Raw genomic sequence first — 10,420 nt, 5'->3', positions numbered from 1 at the left:
TGGAGGTCTTAACATAAAATTCCCCTATTCTAAAATTATGTCATAATGGTAATGGTATGGCTCCTTTAACTGCATGTGTAAAACAGCATGTAGTAACTGCCCTGCAACAATGCCCACTCCGCCCACCTGATTTAGTTTGTGTGTGTGTGCGCACATGTGTGTGTGTGTGTGTGAAAGTCATCATACACAGTAGCGTCCCTGCTCCTGCTTTCTAGGAGCCGTTGTCTAACATCAGTTCTTTTCAAAGGTAAATTGCAGATTAATTTGTTTTGTTTTTGTGTTGTTTTTTTTGTATTAATAATTTTTATATGAATCATCAGAGTTTCCATTATTCCTTATGGGGAAATTCACTTTGATATAAAGTGCAATCCAAGGTTTAACTATACACAAAATCAAAAATATTACATTCTGTAATATGCAATGATAAATATTTTCTTTGTTGCTCTTATACTAGGCTAATGTGATTGAAATGTTTCAATATATGTATATTTGCATGGTGCCTTAGTTGTTAGCACTTGCACCTCCAGGGTTCGATTCCCACCTTGAGTCTGTGTGCATGGAGTTTGTATGTTCTCATTGTGCTTGGTGCTTCCTGTAGATTGCACACCCAAATTGCTGTGGTGTATGTGTGTGTGTGCATTTGTGTGTTTGTGTGTGTGTCTTTCAATGGATTAGCACCTCGTCCAGCCTGTACCCTGCCTCATGCCCTAAATCTCCTGGGATAGACCCCAGACCCTGATAGACGATGAGTGAGAGTATGTGAGTGTCTTGTCAAAAAATAAGTATACAAGCAGCAGTTGTTTGTTTTATTTTTCAAATTTTTTAAATAAACCTTGTGTATTATAATAGAAATTGAAAGAAAAAAAAACTAGATAAACAGTTCAGCAAACATACTTTTTCATTTTTTTAAAAAGTAACACTTTCACGTCAATGCCATCAGTACAACTTTAATACTGCACTACAGTATGACTTCAGTCTTCTCAAGTCACAACCAAACAAACGTATAGAAATAGATTGAGACACTGGGCCTTTCTCAAAACCACCAATGAAGTTTTTTAGCTCAGACAGGTATCTATATAGAATTTATAACCATATAGTTTGTAATAATCAAAACTATTAGAAGCAAAATCAAGCAAATCTGTGGTAAATATCTTTACTAAGAGCTGGTGCTGACATCTTTCACAAAATACAGCAGGAGTAGTAGGTGGACCTACTGGACAATGTTCAGTTAAGTGAACTCAATACGTTATGGCGAGCTGGAGTAAATGGCTGGTGCAGCTGATGGCTTCTTTTTGATAGGTAATTTTACTTCTTCTTTGCAAGCAGATTTAGCCATGAGAAGGAGAAGCTGATACGTGCCGACTCACTTGTAACAGCAGCACAGCTGGCTTTCACCTCTGACTGGTCTGCAACTGCAGTCTGCAAAAAAACAAACAAGAAAACAACACAAAGCAGATTTACAGACATTTAGAACCATTTTAAGCATCTGTCAGCCCACCGAGTTATAAATGATAGTTATAGTATCTTAACAACTATAACTTTTTAACAAGCAAAAAAAGCTACACTGCCTAACAGGACTACCCACCTGACTAACTGTTTGCATGCTTGCTTGCTTCTCTCTCTCTACCACAGGGGGGCATCAGAGTAGCTGTGCAAGCTTGTATCAGTGCTCTGCTCCATCTCTCTTTTGTCCTGGGCTCCCAATGAGAAGGGCTCACCCTGGAAAGCGAGAGAGGGAACACACACTGAGAACTTAAGCTATGTTTATGGGTTTTTTTTTCTTCAGTTTTTAAATGATGAATCTACTGAGATTTTCTATATTTATTTGTTAATTATTATTGATTTATTATTGCTTTATTATTATAGACGTAAAAGCACATATTAAAAATTATTATTATTATTATGTTTTTATTTTTACCAAATCTTTCCAAAATTTGCCAGTTCCCCATCATGTACTTGTTAAACTTGCCTTTACTTTTTTAGGAAGCTTTTCCACTGGATTTAGGGATGTGGCAGTGGAAATTTCTGCCCATTCAGCCACAAAAGCATTAGAGAGGTTGACAAAAATGCCTTGTGCACTGTTAGCATTCCAGGTTATTTCAAAGGTCTTTAGTGGGGTTGAGGTCAGGACTCTGTGCAAACTACGCGAGTATGGCCACACTGACCTTGTCAAACCATGACCCTCTGGAGTTTGCTTTCTACACAGGGATATTGTTATGCTGAAGAGTCCCTAAGTTCCAATAGGTGGCACTGTGGATTAGTGGTTAGCACTTTTGCCTTGCACCTCTAGGGTCAGGGTTCGATTCCTGCCTGGGGTCTGTGTGTATGGAATTTACATGTTCTCCCTGTGTTTCCTGCCACAGTCCAAAGACATGCATTTTAGACTAATTGGCATCCTCAAATTGCCTCTGTAGTGTGTGAATGACAATTGGGTGTCAAGCTGGCAACACAACCCCTAAAGTTCATCTCAGGGAGTTTTTCCTTGCCACAGTCGCCCTCGGCTTGCTCATCAAGGACAATCTCATTATTACCTAAACACATTTTTTCTCACTCATACACACTTCCATAAATGTTCTTTTTATTTTGTGAAGCTGCTTTGAGACAATGACCATTGTTAAAAGCGCTATATAAATAAAATTGAATTGAATTGAATTAAGGTTAACTGACACAGAAATGATGGAGATATCTCCAGGTTGTGGAGCATCTGCCGCCTGATGTGCCAGATGGCATGTGAACAGACCAAAATACCAAAAAAAAAAAAGTTCCAATGCTCCAGTATATAAAAAAGTCTAATCAATTTTGTGCTTCTAACATTGGAGCGACAGAATGGATAAAGCCCACATATGGGTGTGACAATATAAACATTATAGAAGTAAAAGTACACACATTTGTCAATCATAGGCATCTCACAGATGCCCATGATTGACACATGTCTTCCTGATTGATAAGAGAGGGAAAGACACCATCCCTCCCACTCAATAACCAAGACTGATTTGCTCTCTTCACTTCCCATCTACTGTACAGCTGCCTCTCAGTTTCCCGATGACACGTTTCTCCTGCACTATCTTGGAGCTCCTACATTTATGGTTTTAGGGCTAGACTGGTCGTGGTGATTTCACATGTGTTGGTGTTAAAATGTCTTAAGGTGATTTTCTCCTAATTTGCATTATATCATTTACTATAGATAAACATTTCTTAGATATTAACCCCCCTTTAATGATGTTAATGATACCTAAGATGCTACCATAGTATAAAGTTTCCTAGTCAACAATAGTCTTTGAGTATAGGTCATACACAATACAAAGCTTTCAAAGCTGTCATAGCTGAATGCTACCACTGCTAAAAGTACTAAACTGGGAAACTAGCAAAGCAGACTGAACCATTTTATTCCCCGTTCAGCAAAACTTTATATTGGGGGACATATAGTGTTTCTGAATGTTGTCACTCAAGGAAGTGTGGAGTAAACGCAAGTCCATTAAAATGTTCATAATCTATATACGTGCTCATATTGGTACGCATGCATTTTTCATAATATGCCGCTTCAATGATTAACTGCATGTGGTAATAAGCAAGTACCTGAAATCTGTAATCCCCCCATAGTGCTATATGCAAAAAAGGCACTGAATGTTCCCCCACACCCTCTGGAGGATGACCAGAAAGGCCAGGGCGTAAAGTATATGGATGATAGCCTAAGGAGAAATGGAAATGAAAATGGAAAGAAAAAGACAAATAAGTGGAGAATAACAATTATGTGTCTAATGAGATTGGACACCAATGCTAATGTAGTCAGTGCTATGACAAGAATTTTCAGACGTTACAAGTATAAAGTATAAGCATTCTTCATGTGTCTTATATTAAAAAAAGAGAAAACGACTGATGACCATGATGCAGGAATCACTTGAGGAAGACTTCGGCGGAGTAATGATGGAGCAGTAAGGATAGTGCTCATAATCTGTCGAAAACTGACTAACCTGTGGAGATATCCTTGCTAAGTCAAGTGATCCTTGTTGACAGGCCCACTGACCAACTTACAACAAATATTCTTCTCAACCTCAGGCATGTACAGTATGGTTGGGTCTAGAGAACCTCTTTCATGTGAGGCCTGGATCTCATTAGACAGAGGGATAAGACTGCCACTCATCCACATGGATAAAGGTATCTCTGTCTGCTAGAACTGACCTGAGGGTTATTTTTTGGGTTTTGGTGTATGATCATGAACCCACAAAGCATCACTAGGTGTTGCTTGGCGTTGGCTAAGCATTGGCCTATTGTTGGGTTTATACCAAGTCGGGTGGAGATTAGTCTCTTTGAGTGCTTCTGAAGTTAAGCAGTGGATTCCTGAATCATGTTCTTCATAACCTAACTCTGTCTGGTCCTTACAGGGGGAATAGGGGATAATAATATTGAAACAATACAACACATACAATCTTACCACATATTTTTTCATTCTTTTACATTATAATATATATTAAAAATAAAATGCAAATCATTCTACTATACCTGTTGGGTGTTCAGTCCACTCTTTTCACAAATACCATCTTTTTGTCTTGCTGGACATCTCTCTACTTGTGCTTGGTTTTCCTCCTTTGTCTCAGATACAACATTTTTTATCTCACAGTTTTCCAACTCCAGTTCATTGTCTGGCACAGAGGTCTTCACTGGACTGTGTGCTGGTTCATGTTCATGTTCAGGTTCTGGTAAAATTTCTGGCTCGGGTTCCAGTGCTGGTTCTTCTGGAGGCTCTTCAACTTCCTCTTCAGCTGCATAATAACGAGCAATAGTAATATTTTGCATTCTCTGAGAATAATACAATTGGATTGTTTGTCTAGATACAGTGTGCATACATATATTGATCACTCATGGCTCACGTTTGATGAAATCTAGTTGGTAGAGAGCTCTCTCCTCAACATTAAAATCAACCTTAAAGTGATCCATGTTTTCAAATCCAGGCTCTAAGGTCTCCACTGGAGCAGATTTAGTTGCCTCATTGACCCTAAAGGGTAAGATTTTAATTACTGGAAAATGCAAGAGTGATCCAAAGTGTAATGAAAAGAATAAATCTGCAGAGCCATTCAGAAGCTTACTGTTTCATAAGATATTTTGAGTTCTGCAAGAAAGGAAAACATTTAGATTTAAATTCCAACACAAGAAAAATGAAAGCTATCAGACATCTGATAGAATATTAAGCAAACCTAGATGTGTGCATGGAGTACCTGAAGAAATGCAGCCATCTCTTGTTCTTCCATGGCATTTAAAGCAGTTTGCACCAACTGTGAGTTTGTACCAACATGCTCACTGTAGGTATGGACCAAGCTTTGGGCCAAGCTTGCCTTTTCATCCTCCTCATATGTGATCTGCTGTAACATAATCTTACGTCTTTCCTCCAGGATTCCACTCATACGGTCAAACTTCTCGCACAGTATCTGCTTTTGGTTTTTGCTGTTTTCCTGTAGGAATGTAAATATATTCAAATCAAGCATTCGTGTTGTTTACGTGAAATAAATGAAATTACTCTACATCATGAATTTTATGTAAGATAGAGACAGATAGCAGATGCTTTAACATTTTAAGATTCAAACGAGGTCACTGCATTGCAATAAATTCCAACCAAACCTCAATACTCCTACAGATTTCCTCCAGATCATTTATGCAGGTTTGAATGCGGTCATTAGTGGCAACCAGGGATCCAACGTCATCAGTGAGTTCGGTCTATAGTATAAAAACTAGGTGAAATTAATTCACCTTAATCTTCATTTGGTTTTGCAAGATAGGTAAATTCGCAATAGAATTTTGAGTTTAACACTTTTGTGTTTTATTAATGTATATACATTATATAGCTAAAAGTATTTGGACGCCTGACCTTTACACGCATATGTGGGCCTTCCCTATAATGTTGTTCACAAATTTTTTAATTTTCAAATTTAGTTTTCTGGAATGGTTGGGTATACTGTAGAACACGCACCAGCATGGCAATTCCCCTGTGCATATAACCACATGGTTTGTCCAGGTTGGTGTGCAAGAACTTCTGTGCAATGCATTGTACACAGCCCTGACCTCAAACACAGTGTTCACTTTAGGAACGAATTAACTGTATGCCAAGCCTTCTCGTCTAACATCTGCTCTTCATGCAGGAGGCAAAAGGAACTCCATATTAATGCCCACGAATCTGGAAAGAGGTTTTCAACAGCACATCTTGCTTTGAAGTTCAGGCGTCAACATACTTTTAACCATATTGTGGGTTTATACAGTATATGAATCAGTGGTGGAAATAAACTGTCGCTCTTACCTTTTGCTGCTGATATACATCAGAGATGGGGGCCACCTGACAGGTCTTATGTGCTCCAAACACTTTACAGAGTGAACATGTGGGGATCTGACAGGTGATGCAGTAAATGTTCAGCTTCTCTCCTTCATGTTCTTCACAGTTTATTTGTGCCAGTGGTTTGGGTGGAGGCACACAACTAGAAATACATTGAATAACTGTAAAATGTCACAAAATGACTAGATATTGTTCTGTAATTTAATAATTTTATCAAGGAATAAACTTTGAATAAAATAAAATAATGAGAAAAAATATCTATACCTTGCAGATGCCTGCTTGTAGACATCGATGATATTTTCAACTAGAAGGTTTCTCTGGAGCCCATAAACCCCATGACGGTCCAAAACGACTTCATGTCGACAGGATGGACACCGAAATCGACCTCCAATCCCAACCTGGAACAGAGAAGGCTGCAATCTTTTACTCAGTATTGTGTTCTTTTATCATTAAGCTTTAAAGAACTTCTAACACTCCTAACAGACTGTCACGCGTGCTTTGAGCCAGGGCTTTATTCGCAGGGTATGCTCTAGTGTCCTGACTGCTTAGAAGAACTAATTTTGGCTTGTCTTTCAAGATGTTTGTTTCAGCCCACTTGTGACATGTGGCCTTTGACACCAAATGGGAATATTCTTACCCTTGACCATCAGCTGCTTCTGAATTATGTTGTTACTAAGTGCGGTACACAAAAATCCCCTGTGTCCATTCTCCCTTTCCAGCACTGACATCACTGACATGGAGACAAACCGCAAACGCCTGTAAACAACCATATCTCACTGGTGCCAGTATAAATTCCAGATAAAGACAAATACTTTGCAGTTGTTCTTTTTTTTTCCCCGTCTGAGGTACAGGATACACAGGAGACCACGATGTAGAGGGAGTGAGAGCGAGCAAGCGAACTGGACACAGTGGCCTTAAATAGTTACTCTGTAAAAGGCTTCGGCAGCTGAGATATATGGGTCAGATGGAAATCAGAGGCCCGGCTCTGAGCAGAGGTGTCCAGAGGCAGGCCACTAACAGTTTGGTGTTTGTTCAGATTTTTCAGTAATCCAGTAAATACAGGCATTATGGAACACATATGTGTTTGATAAATACATCAGATTAATCACCTATTGTATATTAGTATTTAAAGACATTAATCTCCAGACAAAAGGGAGAATTTTCCTGCAGGGTAAACGAAACCTATTTACCTCACTATTTTTATGCTACATTTCTATTACTAAATGTATTACTAGTTAAATTTCTATTTATTAATTGTTAAATCTTAATTTGAGTTCTGTTATCTATTTGCTGTTATGTATGCTATTTGATGTTTTATCTGGACCCAAAACTAAATGGCTATGATATATATAGTCAACTTGGACCTAATTCGAAATGAATAAAAATGTGTTTTGATAATACAATCAATAAAATTCAGAATACCTGCTGAGCCAACCCTCCGCACTCGGTCACCTTTTAAGCTTACTCATCATGTAAAACAAGAAGCTGTACAGGACAAGAATACAGGTGAAAAGCTGCAGTCTATTTTTATGGCTTACGGCCTTCATGGTTACGGTCTTGCGTTGTCGTTATTGTGCCCATTGTCCCAAAGGCAGCAGATGCCGGGCTATATTTAGAATTTAGATACAGTGCGCACACCTGTCTAGGATTTGCATACTGTCAGGATTATCAGTCTGTAAAAGTCAAGTGTCTCGAATCGCGAGCACCATCTTAAACGTTACATACTGTATTCAACTGTATGCTCCAGTGCTAGTGCAGTTTCTTTTTGCATGCATATCAGTGCTCTAAATATCCTGTGATCTTGTGATCATCTGGCCAAATGAAGTATATACACATAGCCAAAGAGGCAAGTTATTAACAACTTAAATATCTAAGCACCACGGATCTACTGCATCTAATAGCCACAAAGTAAAATTGATCCTACCTGGTAAAGTTCATTCGCACATTTGCGGCAGAGGTTGTGCTGGCATGGCAGGATGACTACAGGTTTGCTGAAGACCTCCAGGCAGATGGGGCAGATAAGCTGCTTCTCCAGTGTTCCCAGTGACTCATCCTTGTGGACGGAGCTCAGGTCCAGTGAAAGAGACATAATTGTGTCCCACTACTGGGGCACTAAAACAATTCAATAACTGTGTGTGTAAGAAAACTGAAAGGTTATCCTCTTCAATGATCTTACCATCCTCAGAGCAGCTTTTATATGCCCATTATTTGTCCTGGATTTCTTCTTCTGCTTTGATTTTTGTTCCTCTGTTGCTCAACCTGAGTCCTCCCATGTCCTGTTACCGGGCAATAGATATGCCACGAGCACCAAGTTCAGTGTGTGTGTGTAGAAGTGTCTGGTTACTGCCTGGCAACCCCTCCTCCTCTACATACCCCAGTCCATATCAGGTACACAGCATGCTGACAAGTGCAACCGCATATTTAAATACAACAAAAACAGGTCTTTAAAATGGTCTTAAATTTAGATTAAATGGACGGATAAATATATGTTTCTACCAGAACCTCCTGATTGGAGTATAGACTTATACAAAGGCTTATACAAGTCAAACTGGGACTTGTGATTGCGCAGAATAACAGAACACAGTTATGAGAGTAAAAACTACGTTTATTTTTCCTATGCACTTATCCCAGTTGTTCATTAGTGTGTGGATACCATCACGGTAGAAGGTTTTCTCAGTACACGGAGCCATGATCAGACTGCATGCTTCATGTCTGAAATGCTGGCCTGACCGGAACTCATTTAATAGCCCAAACATGTGGAAATGCTTTGGAGTGAGGTCAGGATTGTACATGGGAATGTGGCAATAACTCCCAGCCAAATTCCTATAATGTGCAAGTGGTGTTCGTGAATAACAGAGTTGGTGACAAGTTATCTGTTGATCTTCAAAAATCAGGGTTTTTACTCTGTGAATGTTCATGAGAACAGCACCAGTGGGTTCTGAGCCACCTCAGCCAGGATGATACCTTCTTCTTTAAAATGTTTGCACCATTCAAAAGTTTTACTGCAGCTAAGAGTCTCATCAACATATTGTGCTTGAAGTCTTCGGTAAACGTCAACTGGCTTTATGTCTTTATTCAGGAGAGATTTCATCACAAGTCCCAGTTCGACTTGAACATTACTTGGAAAATAAACTCCATTTACAAACAGAAACTAAACCATGTGCATTTTAATAAAATACAATTGGAGCAGCGATAGAGGTGCTTTACATTTAACTTAATTATTTGTGCTTGATTTGAGCTTTAGAGATCAAGCAGGAATAAGCAGCTGACCTGTTGCCATAAATCTTTAAGCACACAATTGTATAGGATTACTTTATAATTATATTTCATTATCCTCCACAGACACAGAGAAACCTGTTTGACCATAACAAAGCTCCAAGATGACATAAATGGCCAAGACTGGCGTATAAGAACTTGAGTGGCCTGCACAGAACCCTGACTTCAGCCTCAGCGAACACCTTTACAATAATGTAATACAGTGACTGTGTCTCCCCACATAACCTCAGTGCAAGACCTCACTAATGCTCTTGTGACTGAATTGACAAATCCCCACGGCAATTCTCTAAAATTAAATAGAATTCCTTCTAAGAACAGTTCAGGTATTTATAACAGTGAAGGCGAAATCAATCTTATTCATCATCTGTACTGCTACATCCTATATAGAGGGTCGTGAGAGGCCTGGAGCCTATCCCAGGAGATTTAGGGCACGGGGTGGGGTACACCCTGGACAGGGTGCCAATCCATCGCAGAGGGAGGACTCAGTTCACGTTATTGCCTATGGTTTGGGAATAGTCACATATGAGCATGATCAGGAAGTCTTCAGTCTTATCAGCATAGGGTTGGTGAGGCTGCAGGCTTTCATTTTAGCCAGATACGAGGCACATTTGATAGCTGATTTAAGACTAAAGTTGTGTTCACATATGTAGTTCGATTCTCTTGGTTCATTCAATTAAATCGTTTAACATACTTATGAACGTTTTCGTGAAAGTTTTTTCATCGAATCACACCATAGTTTGTTCGGAAGGTTCCCAGTCCCAAAACCACTTTAAGAATCATAGGCTAGGTGGGTAGTTCTGCACATTAGAAAAATTAGATAAATAA

At 39.1% G+C, this 10,420-nt stretch overlaps 1 protein-coding gene across 5 annotated transcripts; it reads right to left on the bottom strand.

Annotated features, from left to right (window-relative positions):
- Nucleotides 1-675: 675 nt before the first annotated feature.
- On the bottom strand, nucleotides 676-8,635 carry trim101 (tripartite motif containing 101). Of its 5 annotated transcripts, none has more exons than XR_008356091.1 (11): nucleotides 8,244-8,635; nucleotides 6,584-6,732; nucleotides 6,287-6,461; nucleotides 5,614-5,709; nucleotides 5,214-5,447; nucleotides 5,085-5,107; nucleotides 4,869-4,993; nucleotides 4,501-4,760; nucleotides 3,577-3,689; nucleotides 1,586-1,719; nucleotides 676-1,419 (listed from the first exon to the last, which is right to left on the bottom strand). XR_008356091.1 is itself a non-coding variant. In XM_053481859.1 (11 exons), exons 2-10 carry the CDS (start codon nucleotides 8,406-8,408, stop codon nucleotides 3,603-3,605), a joined length of 1,314 nt encoding a protein of 437 aa, XP_053337834.1. In that variant the 5' UTR covers nucleotides 8,409-8,431; nucleotides 8,496-8,633; the 3' UTR covers nucleotides 676-1,419; nucleotides 3,577-3,602. The 5 variants fall into 5 exon arrangements, 4 of the variants coding, with proteins under 4 accessions (XP_053337834.1, XP_053337833.1, XP_053337831.1 ...); XM_053481859.1 differs by lacking the exon at nucleotides 1,586-1,719 and having other exon boundaries at nucleotides 8,244-8,431; nucleotides 8,496-8,633; XM_053481858.1 differs by lacking the exon at nucleotides 1,586-1,719 and having other exon boundaries at nucleotides 8,244-8,423; nucleotides 8,496-8,633.
- Between the last annotated feature and the right edge of the window lie 1,785 nt (nucleotides 8,636-10,420).

The sequence above is a fragment of the Clarias gariepinus genome, chromosome 22, assembly GCF_024256425.1.
Source record: "Clarias gariepinus isolate MV-2021 ecotype Netherlands chromosome 22, CGAR_prim_01v2, whole genome shotgun sequence".
NCBI lineage: Eukaryota > Metazoa > Chordata > Actinopteri > Siluriformes > Clariidae > Clarias > Clarias gariepinus.
Note: the sequence above shows the minus strand (reverse complement) of the source record. Positions and strands in the feature narration are given on the sequence as shown.